The 19,596-nt window shown below is 55.7% G+C and overlaps 2 protein-coding genes across 14 annotated transcripts in view; both read left to right on the top strand.

The window, feature by feature from the left end:
• The window catches only part of ELMO2 (engulfment and cell motility 2), a 36,139-nt gene extending 34,172 nt beyond the window's left edge, over positions 1 to 1,967 (top strand). For all 9 annotated transcript variants that reach the window (XM_019636975.1, XM_019636976.1, XM_019636979.1 and 6 more), the window contains one exon: positions 437 to 1,967. In XM_019636975.1, the coding sequence (XP_019492520.1) occupies positions 437 to 637 (201 nt within the window). In that variant the 3' untranslated portion in view covers positions 638 to 1,967. The remainder of the gene's footprint in view (positions 1 to 436) is intronic.
• A 1,337-nt stretch (positions 1,968 to 3,304) lies between these two features.
• Positions 3,305 to 17,423, top strand: SLC35H1 (solute carrier family 35 member H1). 5 transcript variants are annotated; one of them, XM_019636986.1, is made up of 11 exons: positions 5,634 to 5,786; positions 8,475 to 8,529; positions 9,098 to 9,467; positions 10,099 to 10,249; positions 11,165 to 11,228; positions 11,917 to 11,989; positions 12,521 to 12,689; positions 12,772 to 12,855; positions 15,069 to 15,244; positions 16,379 to 16,508; positions 16,835 to 16,962. In XM_019636986.1, the coding sequence occupies exons 3-11, from the start codon at positions 9,348 to 9,350 to the stop codon at positions 16,960 to 16,962; spliced, it is 1,095 nt and encodes a 364-aa protein (XP_019492531.1). In that variant the 5' UTR covers positions 5,634 to 5,786; positions 8,475 to 8,529; positions 9,098 to 9,347. The 5 variants fall into 5 exon arrangements, with proteins under 5 accessions (XP_019492529.1, XP_019492533.1, XP_019492532.1 ...); XM_019636984.1 differs by lacking the exons at positions 5,634 to 5,786; positions 8,475 to 8,529 and adding an exon at positions 3,305 to 3,658 and having other exon boundaries at positions 16,835 to 17,423; XM_019636988.1 differs by lacking the exons at positions 5,634 to 5,786; positions 8,475 to 8,529 and adding an exon at positions 3,672 to 4,115.
• The last annotated feature ends 2,173 nt before the right edge of the window (positions 17,424 to 19,596 follow it).

Genomic DNA, 19,596 nt, shown 5'->3' with positions numbered 1-19,596 from the left:
ATTTTCTTTTTTTTTTGAAACAAAATTGAGGTTCCTCAGTGGTTCCTTTTGTGTCCTGCCTTTCTTGCCTAATATGTATTTCCCCCACTCCCACCTCCACCCCCATTACTAATTTCAGGGCAATTTCAGTTCCCTAATGCCCCAGTTCTCAAGTCTTGTTTTGCTGTATTCTTTAACTGCATTTTAAAAAATCAGATTTCATGTTATCTTAGGAAGTTTCAGTGTCAGTCCCTCATAAACACCTAAAGGTCTTTTGAGAAAGTAAATGATCACCTCCCTCCTTCTCTGTGCTCTTATCCCAAATCCATTTTGCCTGTTCTGAGAAGTACCAAGAGAGAATGGTGTGAGTCCTCCTAGAAAAGGGACCTGGGCAGGACCTCCTGCTGACCAGGGGCCACCGTGTGACGTTTTGCCACTTGTTCCCCCCCCCCCCCAGTACTGCATCTGGATTGACGGCCTCAGCGCCCTTCTGGGGAAAGACATGTCCAGCGAGCTGACTAAGAGCGACCTGGACACGCTGCTGAGCATGGAGATGAAGCTGCGGCTGCTGGACCTGGAGAACATCCAGATTCCCGAGGCCCCCCCGCCAGTGCCCAAGGAGCCCAGCAGCTATGACTTTGTCTATCACTACGGCTGAGCCTGGAGCCAGAGGCCGCGGTTCCCAGGAAGGGATTGGGGGCCCAGGAGAAACATTTACAGTCTGGTGCCTTGCTTTCCACTTGTACAGAATCTGGAGTGACCGTGGTGGCCAGTAAATGCCAGCCGTTCCTCAGACCCACCGCAGACCACCCAGAGCTTCATTGGCCCCTGCCCACCGTGGGTCATGAGGGCAGGCGGCCCTGCCCTCCCCGTCACTGTGGGGCCTGGGTGCGGGCCGTGAGGAGTGAACAGCAGACAGCCTTGCCTTCCAGGCCAAGAAACTGCTTCTTGAGCTGCATTTAACAACAGCCACTCACTTTTCTTCCTGAGCCTGCTCCCCAGCTGGCTGGATCCCCATGTGGGCAAGAGCTGGCCCAGGAAAGGCCGCCTGCAGAGGACAGACGTGCTGGGCATGCGGAGGGCCTTGGAGAGGCTGCCTTGGGGTGACCCGTGCCTGTGTCTCAGATCTAAGTAGAGGCCTTGCCTGTGCTTTTGCCGTTTTAATGAGGGTTTATTTGGCCTCACAAGGGCCAACATGCTGCTGCTGCTGGGGTTTGGCTCGAACATCTCTGGTCTCTGGAGCCACCAGGCCTCTCTCGCCCACGCAGTTGTCTGGGCAGATGGAAATTTCTTTCTACAAGCTCTCAGTCTCTCATCCTGGCAAGTCAAAGACACGAGGGCTAAGTCCCACCCCCGCAGTCTCAAGGAACTCTGCAGAGAGCGCCCAGAGGAGCCTGGGCTTAGACTGTGGTGAGGTCACTAGATTCCATTCCCCTCCTCCCAACCCCCACTTAACATCTCTTCCTTTTTTGGGGAGAAATCTCCCACCTACCCTGAATGGCAGCCCCCTCCAGTTTGCTTTCCTCCGGCCTTCCAGACCTCAGGAAGTTTTCCTTCCCTTCTTCCCCATTCCAGCGCTGTGGTCCCTGCCATCGGCCATGATTTCAGGGAGCTGGCTAAGGCCACAGCTGTGCCAATGCGACGTCCCTGGTGCTGCCGCACTTGTAAACCACACGCACAGCCTCTGTCCGTGGACATAGTGAACACAGTGGCATTCAGTCTTGGTGGCCTGGCATGGTAGGTACTGCCCAATGAAGAGTGTACTATATATTTTCTTTATTATAGGCCATACTTATACAGACATGTATATATATTTATATAAGATCTACCTATCCTAGGATGGTATGTTTGAGAGAAAATAAAATTGGAGGCCAAAAAAGAAAACAGTAACGCTCCCAGTTGTGAGCCAAGATTGTAACCTGAGAGCAACCAAGAGCTTCCTGTCAGTAACCATGTTTTCAATAAATACTCTTTCATGTACAAACTGGTTCCTGCTAACAGCCCTTTCTCTGTTACTTGCTCTCTGCCCAAGGGAGCCTTCACCTTGATAAGCCTTCATGTCATTGTGTCTGGGAGACTTTGGAGAGCTCCATCTGGAGCCTTCATCTACTTCCCAAGAGTTTCTCCTCTTCTACCCTCCTGCCTCCTCCATACACACACACACACACACACACACACACACACGTTGGTAAGGGTATTCACAGATTGTCACATCAGGACAAAGTGTTTTCTGCTCAGGCCTGCCAGGTACAGCAGGGAACAGCATTCTGTACACCCCTGAGAACATCTCTGCCCTCTCCTCCCTGCCAGGGACACAGCCAGGGAACAGCTCGAATCCTCGTGCCTGACAGAGAAGACACGGTCTTCACCCTGTGTGTTGCGTGCTGAGTACCCAGCCTCCCAGCTGGTGTTTTAGGCTGTTGCTCCAAACCTCAGCCTTGAGAGCTGGGAGGCTTGAGTGAAGGCGGTGATGAAAATAGATACTTTTCTCTTGCCTCTGAGAGAAGGGGGTGAGGACAAGCTCTTTCAAATGACATAGGAAGTGCAAGCAGTACAAGCCTTGAGGATTAAATAAAGCCAAGACCATGGGCAGCAATGGGTGCCATTGTAAGTGACAGCTAAGGGCCACATGAACTAATGCCTGTGAAATGCCAGCTGGGTGGGGGGCAGCATTGGTTTACATAATGAACTGCTTACACTCTGGTCTTGAGCCTTTTTCTGTTCAGAGGGGCCAGGGAGCCCAGCTGAGTCACTTTGCAAGGATCCATGTTTGCAGCCAGTGTTAGAGCCAGAGAGCCCAGAAGGGGCTGGGTGTGGGGGGGGGGGAGAGGAAACCCCAAACTGGGCTTCAGTCTGCAACCCTAGCCTGCCCTGGCCTGCTAATGGATCTCCGTCTCTGCTGGTTCTGCCGTTTAATCCATCCTGCAAGATGAATAAGATCTAAACTCCCTAGCTGGCATTTTTGGGACCACCGCAGCCTGCCCCTTGGCTACTTTTCCAACCATAGTTTTTGGTACTCTCCTTACAAATAACTGGGCTCCAAGCCAGGCTCCATTCTCCCCCCCTTTCTTATTTCCTGTCTGGGACTCGCTCTCTCTACTCGACCTATTGAAATTGAGATCATTCTTCTACTAAAGTTTCAGGCACAGGGAAAATGTTTCACAAATGTGTATTATTTATTACCTCCCATGGCGCTCAGTCCTAAAATGTAATGCCCTGATTTAGCACTCCCCAGCTGGCTTGAGCAACCGGAAGACAAAAAGTATGAGAGACATATTTGTAATTCTTTCCAGGGTTGCCCAACACTGGACTGGAATAAGGTAAACCATTTGTTCATTAGAAATTAACAGGTGACTATTTTCTGGGTGCCCGCGGTGCGTAGGGCTCTGCAGCAGGCATCCGGGCTCCACAGCGAGGCCCTGATGGAGCGCAGGAAACACAAACACCCACAGCTCAAAAGGGTGCCCAGCGCTGGACTCCAGGGGCTCCCCAGAGACGGCGCACAGAACGGGCTCTAGGCAGACAGTGGGGTGAAGACGGACCTACGTCTCCCGCCCCGCCCCCGCGGCCGCCGGCCCCGCCCCCAGCGGCTTCTGGCGGAAATGATCCTCCAGGCGGCGCGATTCCGGTCCTCGCACTTCCGGCAAGAGGATCCCGGCCCTGAGCGCTGGCAGCTGCGGTGAGTGGGCGCGCCGCGGGCTGAACGCGCGCTCCCGGGGGCGCGGAGAGCGGGGCCTGGGCGGGGGAGCCGGGTTCCAGCTGGACTCCGCGCACCTCTGCGTGGAGCGCGCCTGGGCCTCGCCGTGGCGGGAACCGGGGCCTCCACGCGCCCCCCACGGCATCCTTCCGCGCGCGCCTCCCCGGGCATTTCCTGATACCCCGCGACAAGCTGGGCCTGGAGCCCAGGTGGAGTCACGCCCGTACACACGGCTCTGCCCGCGGAGAGGCTGCGTCCCGCGGTGGGGTGGGAGTGGGGGGCGGGCAGCAAACTCGTGGGCAAAGTAGGACACGTCAGGTGGGGGGCGGTGCCCTGAGGATGAGGGGTGAGTCCTCGAGGAGAGTTCAGCCAAGCAAAGACCTGTGGAAGAGTGTTCCAGGCAGAGGGACCAGCAAGTGCAGAGAAGGACGCAGGCGTGGTGTGTGTGACGGCCAGAGTGGTGGGTGCTGGGGGATGGGTGGGTGGGACAGTGAGGTCGCAGACGTCGGCCGAGGCCAGACGGCGGGCGGCCTTCCCCTTGGACCTCCTGGGGAGCTGGGCTTAGCCCTATGGCTGGCGGTCTGCTTTCTGTGTTAAAGCCACCTCTCCAGCTGCTTGGTGGACTCCAGGCTGCAGGGGCGGGAGCGGAAGCAGGGACACCAGCTAGGAGAACGCAGCAGTCAGGAGGGGACAGATAATGAAGACTGTGATGGTGGAGTAGGGGTGAAGAGAGTAGTTGGGTCAGCAAGTATATGGGAGGTGGAACTGACGGGACAGGATTTGAGAACGGCAGAAAGAGTGTCCAGAGATGATTGGGGGGAGCGGGGGTTGAGGCTTCAGTAACCAGGTGTACTCTGCTGGCATTTACTAGTGACTTTGGAATAGGTTGGGGGCATGAATCAAGGAATCTGTGTGGGACACCGTCAGTTTTAGGTGTCTTACGCGGAGCTACAAACAGATGTACTGGTCTGGAGCACACAGGAGAGATGAGGGTTAATGTAAGGGATTTAGAAATCACTGGCATGTGGATGGGATGGGATGAGATTACACAAGGTGAGAATTTAGATAAGAGAAGCCAGGGTCCAACGCTCCGACACCCAGTTTTTACAGGTTGGGTTGACCAGCCATCGTCAGAGACCAAGAAGGAGTCCAGAAAAGCAGAAGCACACCACCCAGAAGAGTGTGGCGTGGCACCCAGGAGGTTTCCCCCAGGAATAGGAAGCGCTGGGATGTGCAGGATGTGCAGGATGAGAGTCGAGACTTGGCCCGTGAAGGGGCAGCGAGGAGCAGGGTGCGGTGACTCCGTGCAGCAGTGGGGACAGGGAGGGAAGCGAGCTCCTACCGCGCGCCAGCATGAAGTGCTGGACCTTATGCTATTGACTCCCCTGCAGGAGACACATGATTTTTATCCTCCTTTACAGTTGGGGAAACTGAGGTCCAGAAGTCAGGTAACTTAGGGTCGTGAAGTAGTAAGGTGAGGAGCCAGGATTTGATCTCAGCTCTTTCTCCCTCCGAGCGCACACTTTGAAGCACTAAGCCGCGCTGCCTTGTTCCAGCCGGGGAGCTACAGCGATGCACCACCAGCTCTACCCCGAGGTGGCTGCTGCCCTCAGCGAGGCTGTCGCCTGAGGACAGTAAGGCAGAATCTGGAATTCCTTTCCAGGGCAAGTGAGATTTGAAAAAGGGCATTTGCTCCTTTAAGCCTGGTTTTATGATAAGATAAAATAAGGGTGGGGACCTTATCCATTGCATGTCTCTGTCCCCAGTGCTAGGGATACAGGCGTGCTAATAAGTGCATGTCTGGTAAGTGGCTAGATGATTTCCAAGAGCCCTTCTAGCTGAAGTCTGATTTTGTGTTTGGGATGAGGTGACCTTCCTGATGATAATAAGAATGAGTGTTGTTAACTTTGAGACGGTGCTCACTGTGGGCTGGGGTTGTCATGGGGACTTCCTACAGGTGGGAAACCTGGACTGGCTCTTTGAAGGAAAGGCGGATTTGAACAGTGGAAGGAGGGTGTTGCAATGTTGGAGCAGGAACAGCAGCAAAAGCAGAAGGCACAAGAGGTTGACTCACAGAAGGTTTCAGCCTGCCCTGGCTAGGAAGCTGTGGGTAAGAGCCATGGGGAGAGAGTGCTAGAAGAAAGCTTAGTGCCAGCCTGCCCTGTGGCCGCCTGTGTGATGTTAGCAGTCTTCTCAACCGGGAGCAGCCTTGCCCCCAGGTGGCATTGGGCAATGTCTGGAGACATTCTTGTTTGTCATTACTCAGGATGAGAGGGAGAGATGCTACAGGCATCTGGTGGGTCAAGACCTACAGTGCTCAGGACAGGCCTTCTCCCCACAAAGAATTAGCTGGCCCCACATGTCAATCATGCCAAGGTTGAGAAGCCCTGACCTAGAGAAAAGAGGATGGGCCTTGAGATCTGGGAGACCCCCACTCTCTAGCTGTGTTAGCAGGAGTCTGACTGCCGGAGGTGCAGGGAGCAGCAGGGAAAACCATGTAAGAGACTCATGCGTGACATGGTGCAGGCACGGGGATGCGGGCTTGGATGGTAGGGATGGAGGTCAGGCAATGTGATCTTTGGGAAGATAGAGCTGACAGGGTTTGTTGATTGAATGTGGGCTGAGGGAAAGAGGAATCAGGAATGAGAACAGGGTGTCTGGTCTGAGCAGCCAGGTGAACGGTGGTGCCACTGGCTGAGGTGGCAAGTTTGGACAGAGGAGGACAACTCCTGGGAAACAGGAGTCTGTTCTGGACAGGCTGGGTGTGAGATGCCTGACAATAGACATCCCAGCGAAGAGGACAGGGAGGCAGTTTTGACGGGGAGGTCAGAGGGATGGACATTGGGGTGATGTCAGCTTACAGAAGGCGGGTTAAGGAATGGGCCCACATCAGGTCGTGGTTCTCAACCCGGTGGATGCAGCACCCTCTTTTTAAAGACAAATATTTTGGTAACAACCCTCCCCCCCCCATCACTTTAAAATGAAACTTATGGTTTATACAAACTGCCTACGCATACATTTTTAAATTGGCAATGCCCTAACCGTAATACAAAAGAGAAATAAAAGGAAAGTAATTGATAATAAAATAAAAAGCTTCAATATGTTAGTTCCTGGGCCCCAGGATATTAAAAGCCATAGTGAAACAGTCGATGCTGTCACCACTCCGGAGAACCTCTGGGAGCGTGTTACCCACAGTGCCAACTGCTACAGCCATGTCGTGTTGGCAGCTTGAAACCCACGTGTGCCATGATGTGGTTTTTCCAAACTGGGAGCTCTTGGGACCCTTTTATCAAAAACAGTTCAGTCTCCCCCGTCCCCTTCAGTGTACATGGCAAATGTATTAGAAATTTTAGTACCTAGTAGAACCATGGAAAAACTGCTGTTACCTGTAAAACAGTTGGGGTCTAGGTTCAGGTCATTATAAGGAGACCTTTCACCTACAGGAATGTCAAAGTCATGCCGGATGCAGAACAGCTCTTAGTTATGTGGACTGTCCCCCTCATAGTCCCCACTCACTAAAAGCTGGGAGTGTCTTCCTCAAACACCACCACAGGTTTCCAAAGTGCCCCTGAAGATAACTACAGCCCTAATGAGACTTGTGCCAGCTCCCAGCTTGCCTTGGGGGGAGGAAAATGATAACGCAGGTTCCAGAGTACATCCAGTTCCAGAGTACAGAACCAATGTAAACACTCCCTTCAGAAAGGACTGGGGTGGGGGAAGTCGGGTTATGTCTGATCAGGCAATTCTAGGAAGGCTTCAAGAAGGAGGTGGCGTGTCAGCAGGGTGGGAACATCTTAAAGGAGGAGAGAGGGGAAGAGGGACACACAGGTGAAGCAGCCGATGAGCTAATGCTGGACCCAGGGTCCACCTGCTCTCCCCAGGTCCTGTCCTGCTCCGGGCACTCCCTGGGGTTGGCTGGGTTGATAGGGAGCCAGGCAGTGGTTTAGTGTGGCAAGACCCTAAGACAGGCACTGTGTCAGTGGGGGCAATGGTTAGAGTCCAGGGCAAGGTAGGTGTTGGTTTCCTGGTTCTTTTTTTTTTTAAACTGGGGAATTGGGGGAGGGGACCAGCCAAGTTCTTCATTCTTAGTTGTGGAGGGCGCCAGTCCCCATCTGGCTGCCTGTTGGCAGCTCGTGGCCGCTCAGCTCAAGGTGCTGTGTTACAATCTTAGTTGCGGGTGGGCGTAGCCACCGTCCCATGTGGGAGTCGAACCAGCAGCCTTGTTAAGAGCGCACGCTCTATCCACTGAGCCATCCGGGCAGCAGCTCAGCTTAAGATGCCAAGTTCAGTCTTAGTTGCGGGCAGGTGTAGCCACCATCCCATGCGGGAGTTGAACCAGCAGCCTTGTTGTTAAGACCGCATACTCTATCCACTGAGCCATCTGAGCGGCAGTTTAGCTCAAGGTGCTGAGTTCAGTCTTAGTTGCGGGTGGGCATAGCCCACCATTGAACAGGCAGTCTTGTTGTTAGGAGCACATGCTCTCACCAGCTGAGCCATCCTGCCACCTGTTGACAGTTCAGCTCGGGCGCAGCATCACTGGCCCATGTGGGAATCGAACTGGTGGCCCTGTTGCTCAGAGCTCGCACTCTTAAGCTAACTTTTAACCAACTGAGCCACTTGGCCAGCCCTCCTGGTCCATTTTTAACACCAGATTAGTGACCAGATTAAAGACCAGAGTAGGCCCCTGAGAATCACATGGCCGCCCTCTTGTATTGAGTCATCAAACCATGTGGAGAACTTGCAGTGTGCCAGGTGTGCTGCGAGGCTGACATGGACACTGGGGTCCCTGTCTTTGCAGAGCTCACAGCCTCCGAGGAGACACACCATCGCTTGAATCATCACACCCTACACAAGTTCAGTGAAGGAAAAGTAGGGGAGCTGCGAGAGCAGCCTGTATCTCGGGGACCCATCAAGGAGGGGGGTGATCCCCTAGGTAGCAGCATTTGAGCTGCAGATAAGTAGGATCAGCTGAGAAAGGCATGGAGGGAGGGAGAGCGTTCAGTTTCTTCAGGCGGCAGGCAGGAGCCTGGTGAGTGGGGACTGAAAGGGCCGGTGGGACGAGGGCTCAGAGAGCCTGGAGCTGAGCGGAGAGTCCGGCAGGGACACTGTGCCTTTGCAGCCACAAGAAGGGTTTTGATCTTTATCAAAAGAACACTGGAAGCCACAGAAGGGCTTTAAGCAGTGGTTGACATCAGATTTATGTTTGTAAAAGGTCACTTTGGTGGTAATTCATGGAAAACAGCTTGAGGCGACAAGAGTGGACGTGACAGGTGCTCTGCTGCGAGTGCCTGCACTGGGTGTGGCTCCTTCCTGCTGTCCTGTCTGCTCCGATCCGCTCCCTGTGGGACAGGGAGGGGGTGGTTGGAGTCAGGTGGCCCTCACTCTGCACACGCCACCAGAGCTGCCTTTCCATTCTTCTAGCCTCAGGCCTGTGAGCCCTGCATCCGGTTAACCATGGAGAGGGTCGGCTCGGGCCGCCAGCCCCTTAGGTGAGGACGCTGCCTAGAGCTCCGTTGACCATCCTGAATCATGGAGGCGAAGAGAACTCCTCTCACCAGGTGGCAATCTTGTTGAAAGTCGTGGCCCAGCTCAGCCGGCTCTTCTGTGGCCTGTCTTCAGGAGAGGTGTCTGCCCGTAGAGACCCCGAGCTAGGCACTTGCCACGTCCACGGATGGGGAAGTGGGCCCTCGACGTGGCCTTTGTGTGGAAGGTGGTGCTGACTCTGGGACTGGTCCTTCTCTACTACTGCTTCTCCATCGGCATCACCTTCTACAACAAATGGCTGACGAAGGTAACTCGGAGGCCTGGGTGCGGACGGGCTGGGAGGGAGGCGACTGGGGCTGCAGTGTCCCTAATGTTTAACAAGAGGAAGGCACGGGCTTCAACCAGCCAAACTGGAGGCCAGTCACACTAACGATGGGGCAGGGCCCTACGGCCAACCCTGCCATGCTAGGGATGCCCCTGAAATGTCTGGATTGAGGGGAATCAGAAACGGGGGACACAGGGATGAGCTGGGGAGACTTAAGGCGGCCGCTGTTGACCAGCCGGTAGAGAGGTGGTTCAGTACTCTAATAATCGCACAGCCGTCCTGGTCCCCACTGGCTGCTAGCTGGGCGTGGGCTGTGGGGAGGGGCTGGAGCAGGTAGCCGGCTACCGGCTGTTGAAGGGGTGGAGATAGCACCATGCCAAACGAAGGCCCAGCCCTGCTCTGCCGCCTGCTCTCTGGGGGACCTCCAGAACCGGGGCTAAGTCTCCCCCAAGTGACGGTAATGTGGGTGAAAGGCCCTCGTCCGCTGCAGAGCCCTCATGAAACACCGAGTTAGCAGGGCTGCCACCAGTTAGGGGCGGGAGGGAAGACGGCCCGGGGGTGGGCTGGCTGTCGACGCCACGCCTGTGCCACCTGTGCTTTGGGCTCCGTGCAGAGTTTCCACTTCCCCATCTTCATGACGATGCTGCACCTGGCCGTGATCTTCCTGTTCTCCGCCCTGTCCAGGGCGCTGGTGCAGTGCTCCAGCCACAGGGCCCGCGTGGTGCTGAGCTGGACTGACTACCTCAGAAGAGTAGCTCCGACAGGTGTGTGCCGTGGGGAGGGCCCCAGTGGGCCAGCTCCCAGTGGGAGCAAAAGGAAGGCTTCGTGGCTTGAAACTTAGGCCCTTCTTTCCCTGCCCCCACCTGCTCCCTGTCCTCTGTCTGCCCTCCCCCACCCCCACTCCTGCCTCTTACACACTCCCCATCTTCCCACTCCCCCACACACACCCAGTAAAGGCCCAGTGCAGCAGTGGCCTTGTAGTTCCCTCACCCTTGAACCCTACACTGAGCCTAGTGCCAAGGCCTGGAGATAGTGGTGAGCAGAGGGCACAATCCCTGCCCTCGCCATGCTGAGCACCGAGGGAACCAACCACGGCCAGGCTGGGCGCTGAGGGGGGAGGGTTCCCCAGAGCAAGGCCCAAGACCGGAGGGTGACTGGGACTGGCCGTTCTGGGAGTGGAGGGCACTCTGTGCTCGGGAGAGGTTGAGTGCATGTAGAGGCCTGAAAGTGTCTCCGGATGCTCAGGACTCGGCGTTGGGGAGAGGAAAGGGGAGAAATGAGTGACGACAGGGTGGCAGGGCTTAGGTCCTGGAGGGCCAGGTCCTCCTCCGTGACCACTCCGAAGAGCTTTCAGGGAAGGACCAATAGGCTCTGATTACTACCCTTCATCAGGCGGGTGTTCAAAATATTTTCCTGTGGGACCCACACGGGCCCCAGCCAGTCAGAACTGGACCTACAGCCTGAATGCTGGAGCAGACTACCTCTCCCCGCTCTTTTTTTGGCCAGGAGTTAACCTTTTAGTTGCTGGGTAGACCAGGCAGGTCCAGGGCCCCAGAGAAAGCCAGGGTGAGCAGGGCAAAGCGGGGGCACTCAGGTGCCTCGCGGAAGGGTTGTAACAAGCGGTGCCCCGCACCGGCCTGCCCTGGCTGCATGTCGGGTGGGTGCCCCTGTCTCCGCAGCATTGGCAACGGCACTTGACGTGGGCTTGTCCAACTGGAGCTTCCTTTACATCACCGTCTCACTGTGAGTACCGGCCGCAGCCCGCTGCCGCCCTTCGTGCTCAAGCTCTCTGTCTGTCCAGCTGACGGCCTGCCCACCAGCCTGTGGGCCGGCCATCTTCCCTCAGCTCCTCCCTGACACCCAGCAGCTCCCCAGAAACTCGCCACCCCCTTCCTGAAACCAGATGCAGAGGGGAGCTGTGCCTGCCTGCCAGGTGGCCTGGCAAAGCCAGGGGCTCAAATAGGACAGTGACAGGCGACAGGCGTGGCAGTGTGCAGCTGCACAGAGGGAGGCCTGACGTTACTTCTTATCTCTGATTTAGTGCTTCAGAGAGCACAGTCCCACCTTCTCTTCTTCTTCTCCTCTCATCCTTCCTTCCTTCCTTCCTGGCCTCCACTGAGGCATAGAGAAGAACAGGCCTGGCTAAGCCAGTGTCAGGCCTGCAGCCTTCTTCCTGCTGCTCATCAGACGCTTCTCAGTCAGAGATTTCCTCCGATTAAAGGTCACCTATCAGCCCAGATGACTCAGGCCACCTTCTTTTGGTCTTTTGTACCCAGATTGCCCTGCTGCCCTGAGCAGCGCCAGTTGCCCTCAGGGAAGTCAGGAAGCTGCCCCGTCTTTTCCAGCCCGCCGATGGTTCTGTGGGCTCCTTTCTTGATGGCGGGTCTGAGCCCCGGCTCCAGCTGTGCAGTGTGGTAATTTTCCCTTGCAGGTACACAATGACCAAATCCTCCGCCGTCCTCTTCATCTTGATCTTCTCTCTGATCTTCAAGCTGGAGGAGCTGGTGAGGCCCCAGCTTCCTTTTGTCCCTCGTACCCCCGCAGATGCTAAGAATAAAAAGGGAGATCTGAGCAGTGGCTTGTCACTGTGTGACAGAAGAGACAAGCCCAGCCCAGGTGGCAGAAACTCCCGTCGCTGAGGAAGGACCTAGGACTGGGCACGACTGAGAATTCTTAGAAACATGCGGCAGGGGTAATAACCAAAGGAGGAAGGATTTGAAGACGAGGGCCCAGGTCAGGCCAGGCAGGGTCCTGGAGGCCCCCTGCTGTGGGAGGCAGTGCCCTTCGTTTGTCCAGGGGAGAGGGTGAGGCCCCCTAGGACAGCCAAGGAAAGCACTTCAGCATTTCAGGTAGGGCTGTTGGGTACATGCCAGCTGAATGTCAGCTCTGCATACATCGATGGGAAAGAGCTGGCAGGACCCCCCAGGGTGGCGGGGGTAGAAGGCGCAGCCAAAATGGCTGCTGACCCCCCCAGACTCCAGGTATGACAACCTCGAGACCCCCACGTTAGTTACCACTGCTCCCCATCCCAATAGCGTGCGGCTCTGGTCCTGGTGGTGGTCCTCATCGCCGGGGGCCTCTTCATGTTCACCTACAAGTCCACCCAGTTCAACATGGAGGGCTTTGCCTTGGTGCTGGGGGCCTCGTTCATCGGCGGCATTCGCTGGACCCTCACCCAGATGCTTCTGCAGAAGGCGGAACTTGGTGAGAGGGGGGCCCGGGCGCCAGGCCGGGTGGAGGCAGACCAGGCCGGACCGGGCAGCTCACCCATGTCCCCATTCTGCAGGGCTCCAGAACCCCATTGACACCATGTTCCACCTGCAGCCACTCATGTTTCTGGGGCTGTTCCCTCTCTTTGCCGTTTTTGAAGGTAGGTTGGGTCGTCCACTCCAGGGCTGGACAGACACTTAAACCAAAGGGCTAGAATCTAGCACGATAAGTCCTACATGGACCATGTATATAAAACACAGCCGACGATACAGTGACTGTGGACAGCCCTTAAGGGGATGCCAGGGCAGGTCTAATCATTTAAATATATTAACTTGAATATTCTCCAAAACTTATGTGGCAGTACTGTTCATACTCCCATCTTGCCAGTGAAAGAAACTGAGACAGAGAGAAGTAATGATAACCTTGCCCAGGTCCCATGGCTCACAAATGAGCCTGAATTTGGATCCGGAAGCTGGCTCCGCAGTCCCTCGTCTTAACCATTATGCTGTGTTCTGCCTCAGGAGGAACAGAGGGTCGTGAATTGTCTCAGGATGGTTGGGTGGAAAGGCAAGTCAGACAGGCTCCCCAGACACTGTATTTGGGAGGCTGAATGGGACTTGGACAGGCTGATGGGGGCGGGGCATCCCCGGAAGTGGGAACAGTAGGTTCAGATGTGTGGAGTGTGTGCAGGATTGGTGGAGTGTCCGTTTCTAGAGGGGCTGGGGGACCGGGGGCCAGCGGCACACAGGAGCCTGGGCAGCTGAGCCACCCGCCTCCACTGTCACCTCCCAGGGAAGTGAGAGGCTGGGAGAATTGTCTAGGCTGGGAGGCGCAGTGCCGCGCCCCTTCCTCCGATGTTTTGGGATTAGTCTCTGTCCCCTGTCGGTTTATCCCCCTCCCAGAGTCCCTTCTGTCCTCAGGGTCATTACAGAAAATTCTGTCCCACATCCCTTTAAGTTTCAAGCAGTGAAGCATCTCGAACCTCTCTGAGAAAATTATTCTGCAGCCCTGCCTGTTGTCCAGGAAACTTCTGCTCTGCAGCTTCATTTGTTTCCTTTTTAAAATCTCTTCCCCATTCCTTCATTATGCCTCCTGTACCTGCCGCCACTCTCGCCCTCCCTTCCTGGGTCTTTATACCATTCCCCATCTCTGCAAACCCTCGTCCAAAAGCCCCTGGTAGTCAGCACGCAGCAAAGCCGCATGGATTTAGCCCCTTTAATCTTTTCTAGTAAATTAATCCCCCAAGCGCGTTCATTACTTATGTTGCTTTCCCCAAATTTTTTTCCCCTTCCATTTGCCGACGCCTTTGCAGTACTGCTGAGCCCAGCACCAGACAAGATGTCCTACATCATGAGGCTGTTTGCCTGAGGGGGGACTGTCACTCCGCATTTCTTTGGTGCTTCCCTCCAAAAATCTCAAAGTCCTCAGCCAGCCTCCTGCTCCCACAGTTGTGTCCTTTGCGGGATTACTTCACACCTTGCTAATAGCCCAAGGGGTCTTTTCCTATAAGGAGGGACCCAAAGAATCATCCTCTCAGATGGACAGCATTAGAGGACCAAGAACCCTCTGAAAGTCTCAGCGAAAGTCTAACCGAAATTTGGTGCATGGATGCTTGTGTGGGTGTCTCTGAAACAAGGGACCATGGCATTTGTCACATATTTATATGCAGTGTTTGCTTTTTGAGAACTGTTCATCAAATTATACCATCTGTTTGAGAAGCACTGAACTAGTCCCAACCCTTTTATGTTATCAGTGGGGAAGCCGTGGTCCAGAAAGGGGGCATGTCTCAGCAAGTCACACAGCTGTGTAATAGCAAGACCTGGATTGAAATTGTGACAGTAAGGATGGAGTTTTGTCCCTATTTATAGGTGGCCCACCTGAAATTGAGAATAAGGGACTTCCCCCAGCGAACCAGGGCATTGACAGTCCTCAACTGGGCTGCCCCGCCTCTCTTTGGCCCACACGTTACCACAGCTGCAAAGGCCACATGAAGTCACCATCCCTACCCTCTTGCCCACAGATGGGTAGGGAACTACCATGTGGAAGAGCAGGGTGCCTCCGTGGATTTTCCCTGTGATGCCATCCCCTCTACCTCACCCAGGGCCTCCAGACCCCTCCCCATCCCTCCCTATTAGGATCTCTGGCTTGTACTGCCTGGGGCTCTCAGGCAGCCATCAACGCTTCCCCATTTCCCCGTCTCAGGCCGTCTGCACGGGCCTCTCCCGTCCTTTTCCTTGGGGGCCCCTGTCAGCTGGGGCTCAGGAAGTACGCACTGCAACAGCAGCAGATCTCATCTGGCTGCTGGGAGGGTGAGGCCACCTGGGTAGGCACACCCAGGACGTGGCCGCCCCTTTCTCCCCCCATTGCTTTCAGGTCTCCATTTGTCCACCTCTGAGAAAATCTTCCGTTTCCAGGACACAGGGCCGCTCCTGCGGGTACTTGGGAGCCTCTTCCTTGGTGGGATTCTTGCCTTTGGTTTGGGCTTCTCCGAATTCCTCCTGGTCTCCAGAACCTCCAGCCTCACCCTCTCCATTGCCGGCATTTTTAAGGTACAAACTTGGAGGTGACCCCCGTCCTGTCTTAGAGGGAGCCCCCGAAGGTGTTTCTCAACAGCAGCACCCATCCCAGCTCCTACACCCAGGGCCTACAGAGAAGAGATGGAAGCCCCTCAGGGTGCTAAGTGCCACGTTCTCATCTGTATCCCCTCCCATCCTCACTGCAGCCCTGTGAGGTGGTGGTGGTCTTCAGACATGAAGAGCAGGCCGCTCCTACCTACCCAAGAAAACACAGCTAGGTGGCCAAGCTGGGATGCAAAGACAGGTCTGACTCCACTCGGCCTTAGGACACATTTGCATTTTACCAGGAATGCCAACGTGGTCACTGGGGAGTAGCCTGAAGCCATGGGTTGAGAAACCCCATCCAGACTCATCAGTAATGAGTTCTGCGATTGATTGGCAGTGTCTGCCATGGGCACAGCCAGGGGTGTTTATAACATGAGTGCCCTGTGTTTGCCGACCCTGCGTTTACTGCTGCCTGGCTGCACTTTCCTCTGCTCTCACCACCCCTCCCTCCCCTCCTCCACCATCTGTCACTCCGCCTGTACTGGGGCCATGGAGAGAGTTTGCTCTTTGACAAGGTGGAAACTGCTACTGCAGCAGTGTTGCCAGAAAGCGGAAATGTAGGCCTCCTTAAGGGTCTTCTGGCCAACCAAATGATGAGGCGTAAGCTGTGGTTCTCAGAATGAATCGTCTCATTTGTGTGAGTGGCATTTGTAGCCACCCTGTGCACAGAACCCCGAGACCAGTGAGTGTCCTGTAGAGCCCAGTATGACACTATTCTCCCCAGGCGGCTGAGGGCTCTCCATCAGTAGGTGCCTCCTGGAAGGGCAGCTCCCCTTTATTCCGGCGGACACGGCTGAATTCGGTTTGCCTCTTTTCATCCTGACAGAATTCTGTGAAAAGCACCTCTTTTGTTGCATCTCAGGAGCACCAAAGGAAGAAAGTGCTACAGGCAGGCCTGGTCCTCTGAGCCTGTGGACTCTTCCTCTTTGCCCTGCAGGACACCTGCCTGGCCTGGGAATTTGGGCGGGTCTGGCTGTTTTCTGTGGGAATGCCCAGAGGTGGCTTGTTTGCAAAGGAGCCAATTTCTGCTGATCACTTCCCCTTCTGCTTCTCTGCCCACAGGAAGTCTGCACTTTGGTGTTGGCAGCTCATCTGCTGGGTGATCAGATCAGCCTCATGAACTGGCTGGGCTTCGCCCTCTGCCTCTCGGGAATTTCCCTGCATGTCGCCCTCAAGGCTCTGCACTCCAAAGGTGACCGCTCGGAGCCCCTTCCGGAACCTGTGTTCTGAGGACAGCCTCTCCGTGACTCTCAGCCCCTCTGATTTCCCCTCAACCCAGCCTGGCCAGGAGGTAGCAGGTGACAGGTGCAGCCTAGTGGCTGCACAGTTCAGCCACCTCTGCGTTGGCTGTGCCACTAAGAAGGATGCCTGGTGGTCCTACTGCCACCACATCTCTGAGAAGACATGGGGGCCGTCTGCAGGGACTCGGGGGTGGGGCCCTCGGAGGCTCACACACTCTCACATCAGGGCACACCTAGAAGCCACGGTGAGGTCTATAACTGGTCTCTCTGTCCCCAGGTGATCACGGCCCTAAACCCCTGAAGGAGCTGGGCTCCAACCCTGACCTGGAGCTGCTGCTGCGGAGCAGCCAGCCAGAGGAAGGTGACAACGAGGAGAAGGAGGAGTACTTTGTGGCCCAGGGGTAGCAGCTACCAGCCGGCAGCAGCTTGGAAGCAGGCCACGCCGCAGCCCTCACCCTGGACAGCAAGAGGCTCAGGGGCCCAGGTGGCTCCTCACCACAGCTGGGAGCAGTGGGCCAGGAGCGTCCGGGCTGGGCCTGGGAGAGCGTGTGACTTCATGGTGGGGCTGGGTCAGGGAGCTGGTCAGACGGGGTGAGCACAAGGCCAGCCTTGGACCTGGCTGGAGCGGGGCCTGAGCTGTGCTGGAGACCCAGCGGGCGAAGCAAGGGCTGATCTCATGTGCTTGCCAGGCTCTGGCTGCCAAGATGGTGGTTTCAGAGGCATAACAGGTTTCTAAGGGGACTGGGTGTGGACTGCGGAGCAGTTGGGAAGGGGACATGGAGAGGCTGGGGCCTCATCACCTGGACAGCATCTTTTCTCAGAGAGCAGATCTATTTATAGTTTGGAAATAAAGGGTTTCCAGTCCACTGGCTACCTCATGTTGCGTGGAAGCGTGGGGGCTGGGAGGGGCAGTGCAGGCCGGGCCCCCCCCCCCACCTGGGCCTTCTGCAGATGACTGATCATACTCCAGCCCTTCCACAGCACCTGTGCTCCTGTTTGAGCCGCAGGGCCCCCTCATGGTGCCCCATCACACCTATAGGCAGGGAAAAAAAACTGTACTAAATACCATCTTCGGGACTTGAATGCTTTCGCAGCCTGAGTTTGAATCCTGGTTCTGTCACTTAACTGGCTGTGTGACCTTAAGCAAATTACTAACCTCTGTACCACAGTTTTTTCATCTGTGAAATGGGGATGATAGCTATCTCAGTTCTGAAGATTGAGTCAATATTGGTAATAGATTAAATGTTATATAAGTGTTTACTCTTTTAAAACCCTTTTAACAACTGTGGAACTAAGACCGCAAATGAGTGGCCGAGCAAGGATTCGTGGCCAGGCCTGTGCCCGTGTGTGTCTGTGGAACATCCGTGGATGGCGCTCTGGGCCGCTGGCACCTGGGCCTTGCGCTCACCTACCTTGGACATGGCACTCAGCCTCTCAAGACTGAGTCTTTATAAAACGGGGAGGGAAGGGGCGCGACCCCGGCTGTGATGCGCTGTGGTTCTGAGCCTGGCCTGCTCCTGTGAGCTGGTCCCCTGGGCTGGGAGGGGGTGTCCCCCGCAGGTAGGGCCATCTTTCCAGGCAGAAGTGCTTGCAGGCACTCACAGCAGGTGGCGCCATTGCACCACTTGGGGACTCTCGGAACTGCCCGACCTGCCACCGTTCTCCAAATCCAGGCAGGGGTCCTTGGAAGAGGACAGTGGGTGTTCGGGTGACAGCCAGGACGGAGCTTGTTATGAATTGTTCTAATCAGATCACTCTTAAGCCTGGGAGAACGTAACTACTTTAGGAACAGGTGGGCAAACTTTCTATAAAGGGCCGCACAGTAAGGATTTCCCATGTGGGGGCCATGTGGTCTCTTGCAGCCACTCAAGTCGGCCATTGTAGCGGGAAAGCTGCCACAGACTTAGATACAGAAAGCAAAGGGCGTGGCTTTGTGCCAGCGAAACTTCACCTACAGAGATGGTTCAGCGTGTTGGCTGTAGTGTCAACCCCCTGCCATAGAAGAATCCTGTGGAATTGTTCAGGCCCACTCCCAGCCTTACAGCTAGGGAAACTGAGGCGTAGGAGGGCGCAGTGGCTAGCCTGGGGTCCTCAGAGCCCCCAGGCTCAGGAGGAACTGGAACCGAGATCTGCCTCCAGCTCAGCCTCGCAGTTCAGGCCTCTTCCACAAATGGAGGTGTAACACCAAGGGCTCCGCTGAGATGGTGCCTGCACCTCTGCCTCCCTGGGATTCTGCCAGCTCAGAGGCTAGGATTAAAGGAAGCGTGTGCTCCACACTCGATGATAAGAGGAAAGCCAGAAAAAAGGAGGAGCCGGGGCCTCCTCACCTCTGCCCATTAGGATGCTTGGGACACAAGACGATCAGGCAGCGGGAGAGCCTGCCAGAGGCCTGCTGGCTCAGGTGGATGAGAGCTTCCTGTCCGCTCCCCCATCGTCCCCCTCGCGCACAGGGAGCAAGAGCTGCTGTCTGGTGTAGTAATTACAGGGTATAGAACAGAGGCCCTTGCCGCCCACATGTTGGGTTCAATGACAGCCCCTCACTTAGCAGCAATTACCAGTGGATCCTAGAGGAGGGCTCCCTCCCTTCCTCCCTGCCCACCCAATCGCCTGGCCTCCCAGGCCAGACAGTGTCCACCCTCAGCTGTGAGCCCTAGAAGCACCCATGCTGTCTGCAGCCATTGCATCTCAGGGCTGCAGCGTTGCCATGGCAACTCGGTGCTTGCACAGGTTTCGGGAAGCTAAGGATGTGACTTGTCTCTCCAAGGCTGTGGTGTCTGTCCCCACGCAGCCTACAGCTCCAGGGCTTCTGCAGAGAGGGAGGAGTGAAGGAGGGCTGACCTGCAGGTTCAAGTTTTAAGTGCTTACATGCCCACCGCCTTTCCCGGGAGCCTACGGTGGAAGTAAGGCTATTGCCCCCAATATATGAGGATGTCTGCAGTTGAGGTTGTAGCGGGGATGAGAATGAGCTGGAGTTTGCCTGTGGGAGAGACCTGAGATGGCAGGCAGGACCTGGGATGACTTCATCTTCATTCTGGTACC

Source organism: Hipposideros armiger, unplaced genomic scaffold (genome assembly GCF_001890085.2).
Source record: "Hipposideros armiger isolate ML-2016 unplaced genomic scaffold, ASM189008v1 scaffold_31, whole genome shotgun sequence".
NCBI lineage: Eukaryota > Metazoa > Chordata > Mammalia > Chiroptera > Hipposideridae > Hipposideros > Hipposideros armiger.
Note: the sequence above shows the minus strand (reverse complement) of the source record. Positions and strands in the feature narration are given on the sequence as shown.

Coding starts and splice junctions, on each gene's coding strand:
- SLC35H1 (XM_019636984.1), top strand. CDS start 9,348: ATGGGGAAGTGGGCCCTCGACGTGGCCTTTGTGTGGAAGGTGGTGCTG. Junction 11,229..11,916: donor CTTTACATCACCGTCTCACT/GTGAGTACCGGC, acceptor TTTCCCTTGCAG/GTACACAATGACCAAATCCT. Junction 12,690..12,771: donor TCTGCAGAAGGCGGAACTTG/GTGAGAGGGGGG, acceptor CCCATTCTGCAG/GGCTCCAGAACCCCATTGAC.